The 19136-nt window shown below is 41.4% G+C and overlaps 8 protein-coding genes across 12 annotated transcripts in view; 5 read left to right on the top strand and 3 right to left on the bottom strand.

The window, feature by feature from the left end:
* The window catches only part of LOC145712122 (putative E3 ubiquitin-protein ligase HERC4), a 1848-nt gene extending 1828 nt beyond the window's left edge, over positions 1 to 20 (top strand). Inside the window, exon 4 of the mRNA XM_081789809.1 lies at positions 6 to 20. Coding sequence (XP_081645935.1) covers positions 6 to 20 — 15 coding nt within the window. The remainder of the gene's footprint in view (positions 1 to 5) is intronic.
* A 45-nt stretch (positions 21 to 65) lies between these two features.
* On the top strand, positions 66 to 2611 carry LOC145704825 (putative E3 ubiquitin-protein ligase HERC3). The gene is made up of 8 exons (XM_081782298.1): positions 66 to 515; positions 556 to 814; positions 862 to 1346; positions 1387 to 1726; positions 1770 to 1983; positions 2025 to 2144; positions 2191 to 2406; positions 2452 to 2611. Exons 1-8 carry the CDS (start codon positions 206 to 208, stop codon positions 2527 to 2529), a joined length of 2022 nt encoding a protein of 673 aa, XP_081638424.1. The 5' UTR covers positions 66 to 205; the 3' UTR covers positions 2530 to 2611.
* A 1523-nt stretch (positions 2612 to 4134) lies between these two features.
* Positions 4135 to 5095, top strand: LOC145709446 (uncharacterized). Its single transcript, XM_081787133.1, has 4 exons — positions 4135 to 4288; positions 4330 to 4487; positions 4532 to 4720; positions 4763 to 5095. The coding sequence occupies exons 1-4, from the start codon at positions 4156 to 4158 to the stop codon at positions 4940 to 4942; spliced, it is 660 nt and encodes a 219-aa protein (XP_081643259.1). The 5' UTR covers positions 4135 to 4155; the 3' UTR covers positions 4943 to 5095.
* Positions 5096 to 5140: 45 nt separating this feature from the next.
* LOC145697140 (thiamine pyrophosphokinase 1-like) lies at positions 5141 to 7086 on the top strand. Its single transcript, XM_081774301.1, has 5 exons — positions 5141 to 5179; positions 6083 to 6226; positions 6265 to 6547; positions 6593 to 6890; positions 6932 to 7086. Exons 1-5 carry the CDS (start codon positions 5153 to 5155, stop codon positions 7068 to 7070), a joined length of 891 nt encoding a protein of 296 aa, XP_081630427.1. The 5' UTR covers positions 5141 to 5152; the 3' UTR covers positions 7071 to 7086.
* A 1556-nt stretch (positions 7087 to 8642) lies between these two features.
* LOC145709213 (uncharacterized) lies at positions 8643 to 10123 on the bottom strand. Its single transcript, XM_081786895.1, has 6 exons — positions 9987 to 10123; positions 9834 to 9943; positions 9508 to 9793; positions 9001 to 9466; positions 8824 to 8940; positions 8643 to 8778 (listed from the first exon to the last, which is right to left on the bottom strand). The coding sequence occupies exons 3-6, from the start codon at positions 9601 to 9603 to the stop codon at positions 8657 to 8659; spliced, it is 801 nt and encodes a 266-aa protein (XP_081643021.1). The 5' UTR covers positions 9604 to 9793; positions 9834 to 9943; positions 9987 to 10123; the 3' UTR covers positions 8643 to 8656.
* Positions 10124 to 10258: 135 nt separating this feature from the next.
* Positions 10259 to 11324, top strand: LOC145698409 (uncharacterized). Its single transcript, XM_081775615.1, has 5 exons — positions 10259 to 10322; positions 10364 to 10479; positions 10524 to 10707; positions 10755 to 10874; positions 10917 to 11324. The coding sequence occupies exons 1-5, from the start codon at positions 10271 to 10273 to the stop codon at positions 11195 to 11197; spliced, it is 753 nt and encodes a 250-aa protein (XP_081631741.1). The 5' UTR covers positions 10259 to 10270; the 3' UTR covers positions 11198 to 11324.
* Positions 11325 to 12250: 926 nt separating this feature from the next.
* Positions 12251 to 16724, bottom strand: LOC145698372 (uncharacterized). Of its 5 annotated transcripts, none has more exons than XM_081775597.1 (11): positions 16619 to 16724; positions 15198 to 15286; positions 14796 to 14933; positions 14467 to 14520; positions 13963 to 14269; positions 13831 to 13891; positions 13655 to 13779; positions 13351 to 13397; positions 13020 to 13197; positions 12755 to 12972; positions 12251 to 12647 (listed from the first exon to the last, which is right to left on the bottom strand). In XM_081775597.1, the coding sequence occupies exons 3-11, from the start codon at positions 14819 to 14821 to the stop codon at positions 12617 to 12619; spliced, it is 1047 nt and encodes a 348-aa protein (XP_081631723.1). In that variant the 5' UTR covers positions 14822 to 14933; positions 15198 to 15286; positions 16619 to 16724; the 3' UTR covers positions 12251 to 12616. The 5 variants fall into 5 exon arrangements, with proteins under 5 accessions (XP_081631723.1, XP_081631709.1, XP_081631701.1 ...); XM_081775583.1 differs by lacking the exon at positions 14796 to 14933 and adding an exon at positions 15005 to 15094 and having other exon boundaries at positions 14467 to 14518; positions 15158 to 15286; positions 16619 to 16723; XM_081775575.1 differs by lacking the exon at positions 14796 to 14933 and adding an exon at positions 15005 to 15094 and having other exon boundaries at positions 14467 to 14518; positions 16619 to 16723.
* Positions 16725 to 16928: 204 nt separating this feature from the next.
* LOC145695671 (carnosine N-methyltransferase-like) lies at positions 16929 to 18988 on the bottom strand. Its single transcript, XM_081772672.1, has 6 exons — positions 18848 to 18988; positions 18535 to 18804; positions 18163 to 18481; positions 17783 to 18116; positions 17279 to 17402; positions 16929 to 17232 (listed from the first exon to the last, which is right to left on the bottom strand). The coding sequence occupies exons 2-4, from the start codon at positions 18750 to 18752 to the stop codon at positions 17907 to 17909; spliced, it is 747 nt and encodes a 248-aa protein (XP_081628798.1). The 5' UTR covers positions 18753 to 18804; positions 18848 to 18988; the 3' UTR covers positions 16929 to 17232; positions 17279 to 17402; positions 17783 to 17906.
* Positions 18989 to 19136: the final 148 nt, after the last annotated feature.

Genomic DNA, 19136 nt, shown 5'->3' with positions numbered 1-19136 from the left:
GACAGATAAGCGGCAACTAATTGGATTTGGGCTGAATACCAATGGACAACTCGGTGAACACAACGACACGAGTATCAGACTACCTATCACAATTTCAATATCACTAAATGCTGATCGCCTGCCTAGTTCTGTCGCTGCTGGTGGAGATCAATCCTTTTCCGGGTCTCAAAATGAAACTTCATGCTCTCTCAGCCCAGAGTATCTTATGTCTGCAGGTTTCAAGCAGCCAAGAAAATTCAGCTCAAAATTAGCCGCCGTCTACAACACGCTCGATAATGGAAAACTATCAGATTCAGCTCAACGTGAGCTGGCCGCCATCTTCTCAAGTGCTTCTAGCCTCAATGCCTCCTTTCTTGACGATAATCACTGGGGAACAAACTCGAAGAATCACGGAGTTTCTCTTTCAAAATGCTCGACCGCTCTTGTTCAACTTTTCCGTCACAGCCAGTCGAGAGAGATTATTTTAAATGCGCTACGAAACAAACTTATTCCTTCACTTCCTCCGGTTCCAGCAGGTAAAAATGTCTATCCTGCCAGTTTTTCATAATATTTTAGACATTGAAACGCTACGCATTTTCATTACAATTCCAGTTGTTCTCCACTTTGCCAAGCAATATCGTTCTCAGTATCCAGGAGAGTTTTCAAATGCCTTGGTTACATTTGCGAGAAAATCCAATGCGATCAAAGAAAATGGAGAAAAAATAATCAAATTATGGCTTGGTGCTCTTGGCCAGCGTGATTTCTCAAGAGTTCTTCATGTGGTCAAATCGGAAATCGAGGCATATCTTGAAAGAACTCCTGCTAGTGATTATAGGTAAAGTATTTCATGGTTGATTCTATTTTTGCTAGCGTATTTTTTAGTAAAACCGACTACCTCACTGTCCTGTGTCAATATTTAAAGCGCCTTTACGAAGTTAATGAAACCGAAAACATCCTTAATTTTGATCAATTCTATCTACGAGGCCTCAATAACAATCCACCTCAGCTTTTCGAAGATTACAAAAACTGGCGAATGGGAAGAACATCATCTCCAAATCGAACTACAGATAAATTTTCCTTCTGCGAATACCCCTTCGTTTACGATGCCCAGTGCAAGTCGCACTTGATGCGTTTCGAGTCTCAAATATATCAAATTCAAAAGGCAAACGCCACGAGGCAGCGGAATGTCCAAAGTGTCGCCCATGGTATCTTGACAGGAGAAGTTCATATTCGGAGTGAATTGGTCCAGTTGAATGTTTCTCGTGATAAAATTCTTTCCGACACAATTTATCAGATCATGAACCAAATTTTTCAATCGTCTGAAGGGCCAAAGGCTCTCCATAAACCGTTACTTGTTACTTTTCGAGGTAAGATCCATCCTCAAAGTCTCATATCAACCGTTTTTAGGAGAAGAAGCCCGTGACGCGAATCCGCAGAGTGAAGCCGGTGTCCGTCGAGAATTCTTCATGCTTCTTATCGAAGCGATTCTCGATCCAAGCTATGGAATGATCAAGGAAGATGAAGAATCAAATCTTGTCTGGTTCCGAAGTAGTGGAATTTTCGACGAAGACGAAGGCTTCAATCAAGAGTTTTTCCTCTTCGGAATTGTGTGCGCCCTTGCTATCTATAACGACAACATTGTCGACATTCATTTCCCATTCGCTCTCTACAAAAAACTTCTTGGTCTGAAGCCTAACCTGACAGATTTGAAGGAGCTTCATCCATCTATCGGAAATTCTATGGAAAGGTTTGACGCATTTAATACCTTCCCCTTTTCAAATTCAATTAAGAATTTTGCAAGCGACAGAAGAAGATCGACTTCAAGACTGGGGCATTTACTTCTCTGTCGAGCAAACTGAATTCGATATGACAACTGAATTCGACCTTATCCCTGGTGGACGAGAAATTCCAGTGAATTATGACAACAGAAAAGATTACGTAGAAACCTACATCGATTACATTTTTAATGCATCTGTGAAGACGAAATTTCAAAACTTCCAAAAGGTAAAACTAAAGTCTCGTTAAGAGTTAAATAGTTATTCCAGGGTTTTAACGCTTTGATGGAGGATAATCAAATTTTCGGGATGTTCCGCGCAGAAGAGCTTCAAAAACTCATCGTCGGAGCCACTGTCGTAGATTGGAGAGCAATTGAAAGTAACGCCAAGGTAAGATGTCCCTAGTATTCATTATTTATCAACTTCTTTCTCGCAGTATCACGAAGGATACCAGGCCGGTCATCCTACTGTTAGAACCTTCTGGGCTGCATTTCATCAGTTGACAGAAGAAGAGAAGCGAAAATTTCTGATATTTCTGACTGGATCGTCGCGTGTGCCGCTTGGAGGCCTTCAAATCAATATCAAACAGGTCAAAACTACCACCGACCACCTTCCCGTTGCCCATACATGTTTTAATCTACTCGACTTGCCTGTAAGTACCACTCAAAGTATCAGTAAATAATCTTTTTTTTTTCAGCCATATACTGATGTCAAACGAACAGTTCAAAAATTACGTCAAGCTATTCAAATTCAAAGCGGTTTTCAGCTTGTATAAAACATATTTTCCTCGCTAGTTTTTCAACTATATTTTCCAAATCCGACCTGCTGCTTCAAATAAATTCATTGAAAATTTTCAATCCTGCTTCATTAAATATTTTTCTTCAGAGATTGGTTGAAAAATTTGATGTGTTTTTCGCGCGAGAACGATCTAATCCAGGCGATTCCAGAGGATCCGGATGGAATTACGATAAATTTTGACTGCAACTCCGAGGCATTTGCTAGAAACTTGTTCCAATCGGTGACAACCATTGAAAACGATGTTTGTGAGTCCTTCACACGCTTTTTTTGTGATCTTGCTTTTCATTTAGTCGTGGATATCGTCAGCAATCCGGTGTACTTCAGCCTTCTGATGGGAGCATCGTTGATTCTTGGTTGCATCGTCACTTGCCTCGTCTTCAAGTGCAGATCCGCTCGAGCTCGAAAGAAAAAATTCATCTACCGACATCCCTCTTTCTCTTGGGACCATCTTTCCCCAACTCGCAAAACTGCCAACAACAAAGAGAACCGAATTGCCATTGTCGACAAATCTGATTCTCTCGTATAATTTTCTTCCTTTATCAATCCATAGATAATTTCTTCCATTGCCATCTTATTCGACTTTCTTTCTCACAAAGTTTCCTTCAATTTTATTTTCCAGAAATTCTAGTTCATCAAAAGCTATTTTACCTCTTTTCTTCAAAAATTTGCATGCTCAAAATTAAAATAAATTATGTCATTGAACTCTTCAGAATAACTTGATAAGAACCAAAGTAGGATTTCTAGACAATTTTCGTTTTTAATAAGTTTTATCATTTCTCTTCTATTAAATTCTTTTGTTTTCATAAGTTTTCATAAGGGACCTTCCTTTTAGAAATTGAATATTATTCTTAAAGAAATTTGATGAATCAAGGGCATCAGCCAATAAACCTCAATCTGAACTGCAACTCTGACGCGAATTCATTCAACGATGATCACGCTGACAAAAGTGCTGATTTTGAAGCACGTAAGAACTTCTTTTTGGAGGAAGAATATAACTGATATTTTAGTTATCCAAGTTATCAGCAACCCGCTTTACTTCGGCCTTTTGATGGCTGGGTCATTTGTTCTTGGCTTCATCGTTGCCACCTTGATTTGCACTCGCCGATTCAAGAAAGCACGAAAAAAGAAAGAACAGGTTCAAACTCAAGCCTTTTCCTTACAAATCCCGCCCTACCCGTTATCGCCTCACTCTACTTACCCTCACCATCTCCCAGTTCCTGGATATCGACTGACTCCTGTTTCAAATTGTACTAACAGAAACTCTTCACCCTTTTATTCAGAATACTCTGTCTGAATATCAAGTTTTTCTTTTGTCCACTTTTTCTTCAATCGTTCATATCAGTTCATAGTCTTTAATTCATAAAATATCCTCCTTATCCTTATTATATCCTTTGTCTTCTTTCTATAAACATTCCTATTCTGATCTTTTTGTCTTTTTTGTTGCAATTTTATCTCTTTCTTCATCATCATTCCTAGCAATATTCCTCAAAAGTATTATATCTTATCTACCTCAAAGTTTATTCTTTTTTTTTATTTACACTTATCTTACGGAAACTTTTGTATTTAACTTAATTTTAGTTGTAGAAATTGAATTAAAAATTTGATGAGTCAAGCTCAAGGGAGCGCGTCAATATCTGGTCAGCCAAACGGCGGAATCAACCTCAATCTAAACTGCAACTCTGAAGCCAACTCGCTTAACGATGATCACGCTGACAAAAGCGCTGATTTTCAAGCATGTAAGAGACTATTCTTGCGGGAAAAAGCTCACGTTTTTAAGTTATAAATATCATCAGCAATCCAACATACTTTTTCCTGATGATGGCGGGAGCCTTCATGATTGGCAGTATCCTCACATGCACGGTTTGCCTGTGTCGATCTGGACGAATGCGAAAGGGCTACAAAAAAGAAATCAAAGAAATACGCGAAGAAAACAAGGTGAGAGCTCTTTTCCATTCAACGCCACTAAATTTGAAATTAAGGAAGAGCGAAAACAACAAACAAACGCGAACAACACATATCATCCCTCCCCGATGATCATGCCTATTTCGCCACCACCAGCATATCATCAGCAGTTGCCTCAATTCCAAACATCGACGCCAATGATTGTGGGCCACGCCGCTTCTCCACGATTCGACCGGAGCTTCACAGAGCCTGATCCATTCCGAATGGTGCGCCCTTTCTCCTTGTTTTTCTTTCTTACTGAAATTAAGTCAATTGGCAAAGTCTCACGAATAAGTTACATCGAAGAGCTTCCTCCAACTCCAACTCGTCCACGACGAACTAGAAACGCATCAGGCCGAAGAACACGACCTAGCAATCTTCGCGCGAATATCTTCGCCGATGAAAAAGCCGAACGAGCAAGCCAGTATTCGAAGAATGAATTTGAATGAAACTAACTGTAGTAAACTTTATAGCGTTATAAAGTTCAATATTTTACTGAAACATTTCCATTTTTCCTCACCGTTTTCCCACATGACCAAAAGCTCACACCAGTTTTCAAACTGCCTTTATCTTCCACTGTTCTTGGTGCACTATTTTAAATAATACAACATATAAAAACAGTCTCTTATGCATTCTTTTTTAGAGAAATTGGAATTCTAATGATAACACGTGCCGGTATAACGCGCGTTTTCCCACGACGCAGGGTCTCGAAAAATTGGATGTGCGGTGGAAGTCCGAGCGCGCTCTCGGGCGCCGGACTTCTGCGCGGTGGGTGGCCATGTTTGAAGAAAACCCCGAGCCGGACGTTCGCGGACTCCTGGCGCTGGGTGGCGAACGCCCGCGGTTGGAAGTCCACGCTTGGGGCTGGACGGCGCCCGGGGTGACGCGCCTTTCTGAATTCGCGCCCGGGAAATAAGGACAGCGCGCGCATTAAACATCCCAAACAATTTATAGAATTAATAATATTTCGATAAATATCACAGTTTCTTGAGTAATTTTTCAAAGTTGAGTAAGTTTTAGGCCAGTCTAAGGAGTTTTTCGGCTTATTAAAGTAGATCGATATTTTCAGATTCAGATCCGATGCGAAACTTATCAAGCTTTTCTCGCTTTTTGAGAGTCCGTTTCACCTGATCAGGTGATCAGATCAAAAAATTTTCGATTACAAATTTTTTAGTTGGGCCAAAAACATATTGTCCCAAAGTTTAAGGCATTTATCTCAAGAGGTTCTAGGGGTTGATTTTTTGCTCGTCGACCCTAAACATAACTAATTCTATTATGAAAGGAAAGGACTAGTTATGTTAGTGTATTATTCAATGAATTATTCTGTGTTTATTCATTGAATTCAGGTCGTTCCGGTCGGCAGGCGATAATATTCTGAAATCGACAAAAATTAGGCTTCAGGGTAAAGAACGAACTTTTTTTGGTTCGTTTGAGGGTTTTCTGTGGCGCGTGGTACTCACATTCCCCCTAGCGCGTGAGCGCGATATGGACTTCCCATCCCGGGCGTTGGGGCGAGCCAACGACCAGCACGCGGAAGTCCGGCGCCCGAGAGCGCGCTCGGACTTCCATCGCACATCCAATATTTCGAGACCCTGCCACGACGCATGTTGACGGTCTGCCCGCGCGTTCAAAACGAGAAGCTAAAACACCCGGTTCAACAAGAGAGTCCAGTCATTCAAATCATGGAGAATGAGATATATGCTGAGCAGCCATTTGCTCCAGTAATTTCAAAGGTACTAATTCGTGATTTTCTTGATATCAATCAATTCAGGGTTTCAGTCTTCTTATCCTCAATGGCAGTAAAATCAACAAACAGAATTTGCTTCTCTACAGCACATTTCAAAAGCTCTGGACGCAGTCTTCCTACAGGCACGCTGCAGATGGTGGGCTGAACGTCTTGTATGAGTTGGACAAGGAAAGCCCCTCTGTTTTTATTCCTCATTGCGTTTCTGGTGACTTCGACTCTGTTAGTAAGGAACTCATCGATGAGTATCAAGCTTACGGCGTTGACATTCAAGAAACGCCGGATCAGAACTCAACCGACTTCGAGAAAGGTTTAAACTCATGCATAGGTAGAATCCGCCTATCTTATTTTCTAGCGCTTCGAATGATTTTGGAAAGAGTCCCTGAGGACCCAGTCTTTGTTATTGGAACTGGAGCAAAAGGCCGTCTCGACCATCAGATGTCTCAAATCCACACAATGGTGAAGATTTCGAATGAATTTCAAAGCCCAGTTTACTTCCTGAGAGATACGTCTCTGATGCGAGTTCTCAAAAAGGGAGCACACAGATTGGCCTTGAATACTGGCTACGAGGGAAAGATTGGTCTTATTCCTGTCGATGGTGAATGTAATGTTCGGACAACAGGTCTCAAATGGAATATTGATGGGCCCATGAGGTAAAATACAATGATTTGAGCGTATTTTATTGTGATTCTAGGGTTGGAGAGCTTATATCTTCAAGCAACGAGAAAGTTTCTGACGAAATCGAAATTATAACCGACGGAAGTCTTTTATTTACTGTAGAAATGGTCGAGCCACCTTCTGTCTGTTGTAAAAGCAAGGTTTTCGATATTTAATAAAGTCCCATTTTGCCTAACAAAAACGAATCTTGAAATGTGCGCATATTACAATTTGCATCTTTCGAAGAATCTCTCCGTTTGTGTGTCGTTAATTTATTGAAAATATGCAGGCATGATTATCGCAAATCGTATGTAATTTTCCAAATTAGCAAAAACTTACATGGTTAGAATCGCGATAAGTTATCTCACCAAGTCGTTTCAAAATACTTCCTCAATTTGTACTCGCCAGTTCGAAAATGCACTGTAGCAGGTTCAATATCAAGCGTTTCCGCTTGTAATGGCGTCATTGGGAAACACCACATTTGTCTTTTTTGGGTCGAGACCACTTTTTTCCGGTCTCTCTTTATTTCGAGAATTTGCAGCAGCTTTCCATCCCGCCCATTCGCCAATCATCTACACCTGTTGAAATTCAGAAAAAGAGCAAATAATTATCTGTTTTTAACACACTTCCGTTCATACCGTTAATGAATCGGTAGTCACTCATATAAAGACATCGAGAGACAAAAGGAAAGCGAGATAAAACTTTGATGAGTCAACCTCAATGGAGCGCCGCTCCGAGCGCGTCCATATCTGGTCAACCAACAATCAATCTGAACTGCAACTCTGAAGCCCACTCCTTCAATGATGATCACGCTAACAAAGGTTCTAATTTTCAAGCATGTAAGTCTTGTAGGAAGTCTTTTCTTGCCATAAATCCTCAAACCTTTTAGTTATAAAAATCGCCATCAATTCACCATACTTTTACCTGTTGATTGCGATAGCTTTTATGATCGGTAGCATCCTCACATGCACGGTTTGCATGTGTCGATCTGGACGAATGCGAAAGAGCTATAAGAAAGAAATCAAAGAAATACGCGATAAGGTGAGACTCATTCGAAATCTAAGTCTCTAAACAGAAATCAAGGAAGAGCGAAAACAACAGACAAACGCCAATAACACCCCAATCATCCTGCCTTTCACACCACCACCGGCTTATCCTCAGCAGTTGCCTCAATTCCAAACTTCGACACCGATGATCGTTGGTCATCCTCCCCGATTCGACCGGAGTTTTACTGAGCCTGATCCCTTTCGAATGGTTTGCTTTTCCTCCTTGATCTCTCTCAAACTAAATTTCAGTCAATTGGCAAAGTCTCCCGAATAAGTTACATCGACGAGCTTGCCGAAACTCCTCCTCGTCCACGACGATCAAGAAATCCAGCGTCAAGCCGACGAGTACGCCCAAGCAATCTCACTCGCTCGAACATCTTCGCAGACGATATGGCAGAACGAGCAAGCCAGTTTTCGAAGAATGAATTTGAGTGAAAAAAAGTCTTGGGCAAGCATCTGATCAAACCAGTGCTTGATTGATAAAATTTTTAGACTTACAAATTTTAATTTTTCTACAGAAACATTTCTAGGGATTCTTTTTCTTCACACTATCACCTAAAGGCTTTAGGCGAAAGTGCACATTATTTTCAAACTGCCTTCACCACTCACTGTCATCGGCGAGTAATACTCGCCTCACTATTTAAAATAATAAACGATGATAAAAAATATTTGTTTCATCTATTTTATTGGAAATAAGCAGGCATGATTATCTACGTCTAAAGATCTCCTTCATATTTGTCCATCATTTTTCTCGCGAATCGCTGGTAATGCTCCTTCTCAGCGCGTTGTTTTTGGATGACTTCAGCTGCGCGCATTCGAAGATTTTCATCGTCTCTCACTGAAAGATATCGTAAACACAGGAGAACAAGAAGATTGAAATTACTATTTTGAGCTTGTTGTTGGAAGATCGCCTTGAGCTTCCAGTCGTCTTTTCCCTTCGCAAAGGATTCGGGAATGTGCATTTTGACTCTATCCCAAACAGCATCAAATTCCATGTCGCCTTTATTCATTGTTATTTTGATATATGTCAGTACCATTTTGATATATAACTACAACTAACCTTGAGTCTGGAAGAGCTGTGCAGTAATTTCTTGGACTCTTAAATTGTCTCTGTAGAGTTGGTCCTCGCTATAATGTATTTCTTCCTCCTCTTCTTCATGCTTGCCGAAATACTCTCGAGGGTGAGGCAAACCGTCTTCACGGTAGTGTTTGTAGCGCGGCTCGTCATCGTCTTCATCATCTTCATCGATATACTCAACATCATCTTCTTGTGGTAACGGCATTTCAAACATTCTTGCATCGCGCCTCCCTCTCATTTTCTTACCAATATCGTCGGCTCCGGTGGAGACCTTCTCCTTTTCAGCATCTCGACGTTTACGATCTTCTGCGGTGTCGTTGTCCTCATCGTCGTCCATGATGATTTCCTCTTCATAGTCATCGTATCCCTCGAACGATGGATCCTCAAATTTTCTCATTCGCTCGAATTCCTCTCGTTCCATTCGTTCTCTCATCTCGATGTAGTCATCCTAAAAATATTTCAATCCCTTATCTTCAAAAGTAACAGTACCCTTGTCGCATTTTTCTTATTGCCTTTCTCAACTTTATCGACTTTTCCTTTTTTCTTCCCTTTTCCGAATTTTTTTCTTTCTTTCTGCTTCATCATCTAATGTCCACGTTTTTGGCTCTCCATGCTTCTTCTTTCTTTCGCGACCCTTTTCCTTGTCGTACTGATGCTCGATGTTCTGATACTGCACCTTCTTTTGATGAATCTTCTCTTTTCTCCAGAGCTCTCGTTCCTCGTCGTCGTCCATTCGAGCTTGCCATTTACGCAGGTTCGCATAGAAATCGGCAATCTTATCATAAATCAAGAATAGATTTAGGAGCTGGACTTACATCTTCCGCTTCATCCAAAGTGAGTTGACGTGGATCCTTGAATCGCAGCTCTTGGACTGCCTTGTTGTTGTAGATTTTGAACTCATCTTTGTTCATCGACTCGACATCCGCTAAAAATAATTTTATTTGCCTTTGAATTTTCAATTGACTTACTGATTTGTCGTCTAACAGGCGCAAAGTAAAGCTTATCAGGGTCCGTTATAATTTGTCGATATGGTTGAGCTCTTTCTCTCCTCGCGAGAACCTCAGACGCAAAAAGAGCATAAAAAAGTTTCATCTTCCCGAAAAAATGGCAAAACACAACTGCTCAACTTCGAGAGACCGTTGGAAAAGTTAGCTGTAATCCACTTGCCCTTTCGAATGTCAGCTCGAATCCGTCTTTACGAGGAGTTTCCTCGTCTCTGCTCCTCTCGCATCATTTTCTTTGATTTTGAGCCATGAAGTTTCTTATTCTTTCGGTAGCGCTTAGATGGGGAAACTGCCAATATGGTTAGCTAGAGTAAATTTTTTCTGATTCTAATACTTTCTAGCGGATCAATCAAAAATGACATTGGCAGAGAAGCATGCTTACTGGGACGAACTTCTCGAGATCCGAAGATTACGAGATAGAGATCCGACTACACTTGAAATCGGCGAAGTTGCTGTGGTGGGTAGCGAACAAAGGTGTCATGTTTTTATCTAATGTTTTAGCTGGCTCAATATTATGAAGATATCAGAGACTGGATCCACCGCAACAAGTCGCCAGAGGAGATGGACAAATTCTACGAGCGTCTGAACAAGCGTAAGACTAAGATGCTGAACGATGCGGAAGAAAAGCGAGAAGTCTACCGAGAGCGGATCAGAAATGTGACTGAAACACTCGCTGAAACCGAAGGTAAGCGCCTTCTGGTTCGGAATCATGGAAGAAACTACTACTTTTAGACGAGTGGGAGTTCCAGCAAGTATGGGATGCCGTCTACCCAGAGAAGATTCCTGGAAGCATGAGAGCATCAAAATCAGAGTGGATGCTCAAACAAGACTTTCGAAAACGTGCAGAAGAGCGTATGTGAACCATCTTAAGTTAGAAAATTTAAACGCTTTTAGTGAAAAAAGAAGAGCAAAAAAGTAAAGGTGAAACATACAAACCGTCGTTCTTGATGAATGAATATCGCAACGAGTATCCAGAAGAAGCATACGCGCAGGAAGCTGAGGATGAGCTTTTTGATGCGCATGAGCATCTGTTTGAAGAATCATACGACTCATTCGGCGATTATGGCGATATTTATGGATCAAGCCACTACGAAAAGTACCAAAACAGTCAATACAACGATGCCGTCTATCAAGATCCAGAAGACGAGGAAGAAGTTATGGCCGAAGAAGCTTGATATTTTTCTTGATGCTTTTTAGTTCCTATATTTTTCAATCAGTTTTCTTCTGCAGTAATAAAGAGTAATAGTTGCCTTTTCAAATCTGCATTGAAATTGCGTTTTATTTTTCTTTTAGCCTGCAATAATAAACGCAAAGACAGATTTTCGTTGGAAACCATACAATTTATTAAATAATAAAGTGGTTTGAGATGGGGTTGGTTGAGACCGACTACTCTTTGCCTGCGCATAGTTTTCAACACTAGTTCAATAGCAAGAGGATCGGGACTGGTTCTTCTTCTGGAATTTAGAAAAGGAAGTGTTTCAGTTTTTAGTTCGGAAGTAGTGAAATCAGTGGGTATTTTACCTAGAAGTTTGATTAGTGCTTGAGTGGTTGGATTCTCCTAGAAAGTGGACCAGTCCCTATTGCTACAGAGACTAGAGAAAAAACAGCTGGGCGTTCTAAGTCATCACTGAGGCCATCCGGAGCGCACTGACGCTCACCAGAGGGCGACCGAACGGGCCTCCGCGTCGCACCCCTGGCAGTGTTTTAGATTTTTTGAAGAAAAAAATATGAATTTTTGAGGAAGTACAGAAAATTCTTGTCAGGGGGGTTCAATTTTTGGGGGTATTTTTTATATATAACTGAGTATTTTATGAATTGGCTCTAAGTGTGTGTTTAGAGTGCATACTCCGAAAACTGGTCTCAATGAGTCAGGAGAGACATGGTAAAGTGATGGATGGGCAGAACGGCGGGCCGATCTCTCGGACAGGTTTAGGTGACGGCCCGGTCCAGATCGGTTTTAAAACCTGCCCGAACTGATCGGATAGATCCGCCGCGACCCGAAAAAAGCTAGAATTTTGGACCAGTGTATCTGAATCGAGGATCAAATCTTCGAGAAGGTAATATAACGAGATTTGATGAGTTAATTTAACCTAGAGCACCATTAGAATAGGTGAGAATGAGAACGAGGAAAAAGCACTTCTGCAGAAATTTTCTCCAGCATTCCTCCCTTTCCGAAATTCTTCAATGATAGAAGAAGTGTACTCTTTGTGTAGACGAGTCAAGACAACGAGATCTTTTTGACTATATTCACAGAATAGAAAGTTTCTATTAGAAACACTACACAAAAGTCCTGAAAAGGACTTCAAATTCGGTAAGGGCGCTGGAGGAAAGCTGCAGTCAGAGTTTTTTCCTACAGTAAAAAAAAACTTATTTCAAAGTTGAGTGAAAGTAGAAAGGATAGTTTTGAAACTACCCGACAGCGCTTAGGTAGGGTGAGTTTTTGGCAGGGGCGATAGACTTTTAAGCGGTGTCGGGTAGGGCTTTAGTTTGGTAAAGAATTAATCCAAGGCGCAGCGAGGGAACTTGGAAAGGAAAACGAAGGTAGATCACGACGCCGAGGATGCCGTTTTTGGCGAGAATATGTGCGATTAGGGTTAACTGCTGTCGTAGTCGTATTCGCAGATCCTGAACAGAGACATTAGACCGCTGGGAAAAACTGAAATCGGTTCGATAACAGCGGCGCTTTTTCCAAGAAATGGAAAGATGTCGGAGTCGAACTCGAATGAACTTACTTGGGAAACGTGCATCCTTCATTTTGGATGACTATCCTTGCGGCCCACTGTCCAGCGGCGACAGAATCGGCGATGCCAGCTCCTTGAAGATATCCGGCGAAGAAGCCGCCGACGAAAGCATCACCGGCGCCATTCGTATCAACGAGCTTCTTGACTCGTTCAACTTCAAAGAGGGCAATGTTGCCCATGTCGTCCGCAACGATGGTTGGTTTCGCACCCTAAAGACGATTTGTGAAGACAGGCAACTCGTGTAAATGGCTGTTACCTGGGTGATGATCACGTGACGCCTTTTCTTCGTGTTCACTTTGGGTAATTGCGCTAAATAAATCGCAATTTCCTCAAGCGACTTGTGCTTGAAGCCGGCGCATTTGGCATATGCCTCCGCTTCTTGCTCGTTGCCGAAGATGAAATCGGTGTATGGCAGAATCTGATCGACCTCCGCTATTTACAGGATCAAACAATCATTTGCCGGCAGTACTAATATTGCTCCTAATATTTGCAAAGCTGTTGGACTGCATCCAACGAGCGGGTACGTGTGAACACTATTCGGCAAATTAAAGGATTAACTCCCTTTGCAATTGTTTTGTCCTGTTCCTGTAAAACACTCGCAGATGTAGTTTGCGGACAAGTTGAACGCGAAGACCTGAAATACACATTTTCAGTGGAATTTTCCACCATGGTTCTTATGTAAGAAAACTACAGTAGTGCTCATGTGATCGCCTCACTTGACACTGCGTCACAATCAAATTAACACATAGAGTAGGAACGAAGAAACGCTAACTCATCCCTAATGACGGAAGCCCCGCCACTGATGCCTTCGTTAGGCTCCAAGGATGGAACCTAATCGAGGACATCAGTGACGGGGCAAAGGTTTTTGACTGTACTTTGGCGGTATTTTACCTGCTTGTCGGACTGAGCGGAGTACTTGGCGACGGCAAGCATTGAGTCAACTCCTTCTTGAGTCGTAAGGAAGTAGCCGGAGAAGTAAAAGATCATTGACTGCTTGACTTGCTCCCACATATCCTCTGAAAAAGTTCAGTTAGTCTTGACCCCATCATGCGTCCTCATTTCGTCACCTCTATCAAGATGCTTTCGTTCGTAGTGTTTGGCGGCACCAAGTCGTGTCACCAACGATCTGTAACCCTGATGTAGGGTTCAAATGGGGCAAAGTCCCTTTACAGAATCGTTTTTTTCTGTATTATTTTGAGCCTTTCCTGACTTCCGTTAATGAGACTGGCACAAGTACCAGTCTGATGCTCGTCAGAGGTCTGCCAGATAGCGTCGATGCCAGAGTCGCGCACTTTTTGGATCAGGATGTCGGCAAGAGCATCGTTTCCAACGGCGCCGGAGAAGAAGGTCGATCCGTTCTCGCCCATCATCCATTGGCAAACACGGAGGGTATTCAGCGTACAACCGCCGGGGATGAACTTGACGGCCATCTTTTCAACGAGTTCTTCATAGAGACGAAGGTGTCGTTTGTCAGCAAGGATGGTGTTGTCCGGCTCAAGGCCATATCTGTAAAGAGCGATGTTTTACGAATGTTCTAGGTGTTCAAATATTTAACCTCCTACTTTCCAAGGACGTGAGAAAGTCAGGAAGGAATAGTTTATTTTTACAAGGAAGTTTTATTAAAGCTACTCTTACGTAATAGTAATCGTGACCGGTAAACGATCATCTAATCGTTTAATAAAGAATAATGAACAGTTACTTACTTGTCGAGGAAAGCCTCGTCGACGGATGCCTGGATGTCGATAAGTGGGTGGCCTTAGCTTGGGTTTTGCAAAAATTCTACATTTTTAGCTTCAAAAGGAGGAGTGACGAAAGAGTAATAAAATAAATCAACTCGACATCACTAATGACTTTAGCCCCGCCGCCGATGGCGTCCATCGACCGGAAGTGTTATGTAAGCAGGTTGATGACCACCAACCTAACCTAGTAACACTATTCTTTCCGATCTTTGGACGCCACCGACGACGGGGCGGGTGTTTTTAAAGCATTTTGATGATGGTGATAGCCGAATTCATTGAAAACCGATGTTGCTATGTTGAGGATTGTACGGGTGACCATAGTCTGTTTCTTAGCTTATCGATTTAGCTAAAAGTCTGATGATGGCTTATGGAAGGTGGTAATCACTAATCAAGGTGGAGTTGATTAGAGCAGCGTGTGCGTTTGTGTTTTCCTAAATAATGACTTTTAAGAATGGAGGGATCAATTCATTGGGGTAAATCATGATCATTGCGAAACCCTTGGATAAACCGAAAAGTCGCTTTTCGAACATCATTTTTGTAGTCTGTCTTGTAGTATCTTTCGATTATAGAAAACACCAAATGGGGAAAAGTTCTAGAATCAGGTGTTAAGCTCGTTTATTCTCGAGATGTTACTAGTGTAACTTCGTGTTATCACCTCAGGAGGGAGCTCCCAGCCTCTTGGATCGTACACTTACCTTTTTTAGGGGGGACTTTGGGGTAGGCTCTAAGCTTGGTAGGTCTCAAATGTAGCTGTAGGTAGCCTGGCGCGAGGACGAAAGTCTGTCTAAAAGATAAAGAAATTAGATAAATTCTCGGTTGTCGAAAAATCAGAAATCGGGAAAGAGAGGAGACGATTAAAGTTTCTCCCGGTTTATATGGAGCCAAGGCGCTGTCTACTGACGTAGAAATTGCCTGATAAGTTTTCGTATCACTCGTGGAGATATTCTCACGAAGACTGCACCGCGAAAAAATATGATGAAAGATAGTCTTTTAGCGTAAGTTGTAATTATTCAAAATTCATTATTTCTCTTTTACTTTTATTTAGTGAAATCTTCACAAATTTAGTTTAGGAAAGTGGCATGCTACTAAGCTTTTTTGAGCTCGAGCACGCCCTCTGTCGTCAGCCCGGCAGCTAAGCTCGCGCCTCAGGGCAGAAATGCATTCAATTTTCCCCGCTTAAGATGCCCAGTAAAGCCCTTTTCCTTTCGAAATGAAATGTAATTATCTTTATGGGCCTGTACGCTCGTTCTCTTGTGAACTTGTTCTCTGGCAGGACTCTCTGTATTGAATTCTAAGAAAAAAAAACGAGAGGACTTGTACTGGGTCGGCAAATGGCAGAATGGACCAGATCATTAGTCACTTTCAACCTGCGCTGTAGATTTCTCACTATCGCACCACACTCGCCTAAGGCCAGTACTCCTGTCTTTTAACACCTGATTTTGTAATTCTGACTCTCAGAATATTCTCAAAAACCATTTCTACGGAAATAAGAAAACGTAATATTCTCTTGATCAGAATTCATCAGATGGTAAATTCTCATAACTCTTAACAAAGCTAAAAAAAGTAAAACTCCATTTACGTAAAACTAGTAGGTGGATAGCGAGTCTGCTGACAGCAACAGGAGCCACTTACTATTGTTCTTCTATCGCTCACTTCAAAAGGCGAACTATTGTTTAAATCCTTCGGGTCCAACTAATCGTAAGTATCTATTCATTACGAAGTTATGCATAATTACAAATCAAAATTTCCCTCCCCATAAAACATTCACGTCATAAAAATCGATTAATATCGAATAAAAACACTGGTTGAGCTGGAACAAGCTGAAAATGAACCAAAAAGGGTACTTCTCTCGGTTAAAAAAGCAACATCGAAACGGTTAGCCAACCCAGGTAGGGAAAAGAGGAGGAAGGATTGTTTACGCCCCTGTTGTAGCCTGCGGGGGTCGGAAATTCCAAGGAACTAGACTACACTACTATCGAACTGATGTGCCCACAAATGTCCTCATCTTCACCGTAATCTTTACGGAACAACCCGTTATCCCGTCTACTTTTAGACTAAAAGTCTTAGTAGCTCTCAGATCAAAACGAAGTTGTCATCATCAAAATTAAAGCCTTACCTAATCTCTTTAATTGACGCTTCTTTTGAAAAAGGGTGTTGAAGTCAAAGTCGAATTTCAAGGTCGAAAGGTTCGAAATTTTACGGATTAAAATTTTTGGCGCGCTATCGCGGTTTACGGAGAGGGATCACTCCATAAAATCAACCTAGACAAAAAGTCGAAAATATTTTCATCGCGTGAAATTGTTGTACTTTTGAAGACACTTTCGACTGTCGTCAAAATATCATGCTTCTTTGTTGATCTGCCAGGGAACATGAAAAACACATAAAAGCATAAATAATCAACGATCATTTTCTTTTATATTTTGAAGTTGAATCTGAGTGGTGTGAAATTTATTCATCGAATAGAAGGAAAGAAGAAAGGCTTTTCCCGGTTCGGGCGGTTTTAAGGTGATTTGTGAACTAATCAATGGATAAATGGTTGTCTTCTGGATAAAAGGAAATGAAGAATTTCGACGATAGACATAATGTCGCATGTGTGAATTGAAAAGTGAAGCTTGCGGATTGTTTTTTGTTTTGTAGACTCGAACTGTGGAGCTATCATTTGTTTTCCCAAGTCCAGGAGACGATTTCCACCATTTCTTTTGACAGTGTTGGGCCCATGAGAGGCTGATACTGAAAAAACCGGTTGAATATTTCCTAATATGGAAGTTGTATGTACCTGGTGCATCCAGCAAAGGAGCCAGTGAAGCCAGCAGCAGAAGCATGTCATTGTGATACAGACCCGATACACCTCACTGGATTCCCATGAAGATCGAACAATCAGGTTCCCAACAATCGCAATCCTACGTCAGTTATTAATATTTATAAACAAGAGAAACTCTCTGACTTGGATCTCAGACAGTAAAGCACTTCGACCCAGATAAGCTTCTGATTTATAAAATATGCAGCATGGAACTGGTTCTTTCAGATTCAGGGACGAGATAAGGTCGCTAAAGAACGAACTAATCCTTATCAAGATATTTGAAATATGTCTGCTTTATAAGGGAGGAAAAGTGTACGTCCAATAGATTAAAATGACACAAAAACCTGCCAATATCCTCGAGTAAAGTCGAAATGAAATTTTTTTTTCACTCAAGAATTATATTTCTGAAAATGAAACTCAGTCCCTATCTCTAAGAAATCGAGAAAAATAATGTGAACTTTCTGAATAAATGAAACTTACAAAGCCCAAATTCCAGTAATAATTCCAAAGATATCGAGCGGTGCAAGATTTGATCCCATTTTCCGATATTCTAAAAAGCCTTTTTAAGCCTCTCAAATTGTTATATAATCACTCAAGTGGCAGTTCAAAGAGGCTTTCTAGCAGTGAAAAGTATTGTTTTGAACTCTTGTGACAATAAAGAAGCCGGATTCTCGACATATCGGCATTTCTCGCTCTCTTCAAGTTCAAGCTCAAATCCGGTCGCCAGAATCACTGATTTTAGCTCTTCCCAAGATAGCTCCAAGCTCATTTCTTCCGTATTCGCGAAGTGGTACATCAACGGGCCATTATTGATCTAGGATTATTCGATTTAGCTACGAAACAACTGTTTTGGTCCCTACCCACAAACCGCCCGGCCTTAAAATTTGAAAGATCTTCTGTACATAATCAATGACGTTATGAGCAGTGTCGATGAAAAAACAAGTCGCCACTGCATGCCATTTCGCTTCAGTATATAAATCTAAGAACTCGCCCGCGCCAAAACTCATCTGCCCTCCATCTTCAGGCGTTTCTGCCGGATCAACGTCAGGAAATCGGACTTCTTTGAGCGCGTCCTGCCAGCTTAGCATGTTGCTGGTTTCGTGTACAAAGGGATGAATTCGATAATGCACTTTATCCGATTCATCCGCTGCGCCAGTTGAGCTGTTCAGAATGAAGCGGCTACAATTAATCCAGTTCAGTTTTGTCGATTAGATGAGATGAGCCGATCTCACCTTGTCAGAATCATGTACCAGGAAAATTCGCAACCTTCGCTTTGAAAACCATGCGAGAAAATCTCCCAAGTGAGTCGAGCTAACCCACAACCTGGCGTGAGGACATGGATCCCTGTTCTATCCGTCTCTTCCGCTGGGAATTCGGAGTTCAAGATGTCCAAGATAGGCCCGTAACACGAAGCTCTTTCCTTTTCTCCAAGCTCGGACCAGTCACGCATGATTTGTTTCAGCGTTGTCACCACTCGTTCGTGCTGCCGAGTCTTGAAAACCCTTGATTTATATAAATTTCTATTTCGAGCATTTCTCAACTCACTTTTATTGCTGATCCAGTTATTTTAAAACCAAAGTTTTCTTCACAATCCTCCAAAATTAGCTTCAGAATTTCCTGATTTTGAAAAACTGCCATTTTCTGATCGTCAAAGTATTTTTCGCGATTTGGCAGAAGTTTCTTGTGAGAATCTGGGAGTTTATTGAAGTTGACGATGTTGCGGTCGATTTTAGCATTCATCGTTCTTTTGTAATTTTTCATGTTGAGCACTACTTGCTCGAAAACGAAGCGTTCTTTTTCCTGCGTTTGAACATCCATTCTAAGAGTCAGTTTT

Source organism: Oikopleura dioica, chromosome 1 (genome assembly GCF_907165135.1).
Source record: "Oikopleura dioica chromosome 1, OKI2018_I68_1.0, whole genome shotgun sequence".
NCBI classification, from domain to species: domain Eukaryota; kingdom Metazoa; phylum Chordata; class Appendicularia; order Copelata; family Oikopleuridae; genus Oikopleura; species Oikopleura dioica.
Note: the sequence above shows the minus strand (reverse complement) of the source record. Positions and strands in the feature narration are given on the sequence as shown.

Coding starts and splice junctions, on each gene's coding strand:
- LOC145704825 (XM_081782298.1), top strand. CDS start 206: ATGTCTGCAGGTTTCAAGCAGCCAAGAAAATTCAGCTCAAAATTAGCC. Junction 1,727..1,769: donor ATCGGAAATTCTATGGAAAG/GTTTGACGCATT, acceptor AATTCAATTAAG/AATTTTGCAAGCGACAGAAG. Junction 2,145..2,190: donor CAATTGAAAGTAACGCCAAG/GTAAGATGTCCC, acceptor TCTTTCTCGCAG/TATCACGAAGGATACCAGGC.
- LOC145709446 (XM_081787133.1), top strand. CDS start 4,156: ATGAGTCAAGCTCAAGGGAGCGCGTCAATATCTGGTCAGCCAAACGGC. Junction 4,289..4,329: donor AAGCGCTGATTTTCAAGCAT/GTAAGAGACTAT, acceptor CACGTTTTTAAG/TTATAAATATCATCAGCAAT. Junction 4,721..4,762: donor AGCCTGATCCATTCCGAATG/GTGCGCCCTTTC, acceptor ACTGAAATTAAG/TCAATTGGCAAAGTCTCACG.
- LOC145697140 (XM_081774301.1), top strand. CDS start 5,153: ATGATAACACGTGCCGGTATAACGCGC. Junction 6,227..6,264: donor TTGCTCCAGTAATTTCAAAG/GTACTAATTCGT, acceptor CAATCAATTCAG/GGTTTCAGTCTTCTTATCCT. Junction 6,891..6,931: donor AATATTGATGGGCCCATGAG/GTAAAATACAAT, acceptor TTGTGATTCTAG/GGTTGGAGAGCTTATATCTT.
- LOC145709213 (XM_081786895.1), bottom strand. CDS start 9,603: ATGATGAAGCAGAAAGAAAGAAAAAAATTCGGAAAAGGGAAGAAAAAA. Junction 9,467..9,507: donor ATAAGAAAAATGCGACAAGG/GTACTGTTACTT, acceptor AAATATTTTTAG/GATGACTACATCGAGATGAG. Junction 8,779..8,823: donor CCAACAACAAGCTCAAAATA/GTAATTTCAATC, acceptor GATATCTTTCAG/TGAGAGACGATGAAAATCTT.
- LOC145698409 (XM_081775615.1), top strand. CDS start 10,271: ATGAAGTTTCTTATTCTTTCGGTAGCGCTTAGATGGGGAAACTGCCAA. Junction 10,480..10,523: donor AAATCGGCGAAGTTGCTGTG/GTGGGTAGCGAA, acceptor CTAATGTTTTAG/CTGGCTCAATATTATGAAGA. Junction 10,875..10,916: donor TCGAAAACGTGCAGAAGAGC/GTATGTGAACCA, acceptor AAACGCTTTTAG/TGAAAAAAGAAGAGCAAAAA.
- LOC145698372 (XM_081775583.1), bottom strand. CDS start 15,035: ATGATGTTCGAAAAGCGACTTTTCGGTTTAT. Junction 14,270..14,466: donor GACGAGGCTTTCCTCGACAA/GTAAGTAACTGT, acceptor CGCTCTTTACAG/ATATGGCCTTGAGCCGGACA. Junction 13,780..13,830: donor ACGAAAGCATCTTGATAGAG/GTGACGAAATGA, acceptor GAACTTTTTCAG/AGGATATGTGGGAGCAAGTC.
- LOC145695671 (XM_081772672.1), bottom strand. CDS start 18,752: ATGCGTGACTGGTCCGAGCTTGGAGAAAAGGAAAGAGCTTCGTGTTAC. Junction 18,482..18,534: donor TGGTACATGATTCTGACAAG/GTGAGATCGGCT, acceptor GATTAATTGTAG/CCGCTTCATTCTGAACAGCT. Junction 18,117..18,162: donor TAAGGCCGGGCGGTTTGTGG/GTAGGGACCAAA, acceptor GAATAATCCTAG/ATCAATAATGGCCCGTTGAT.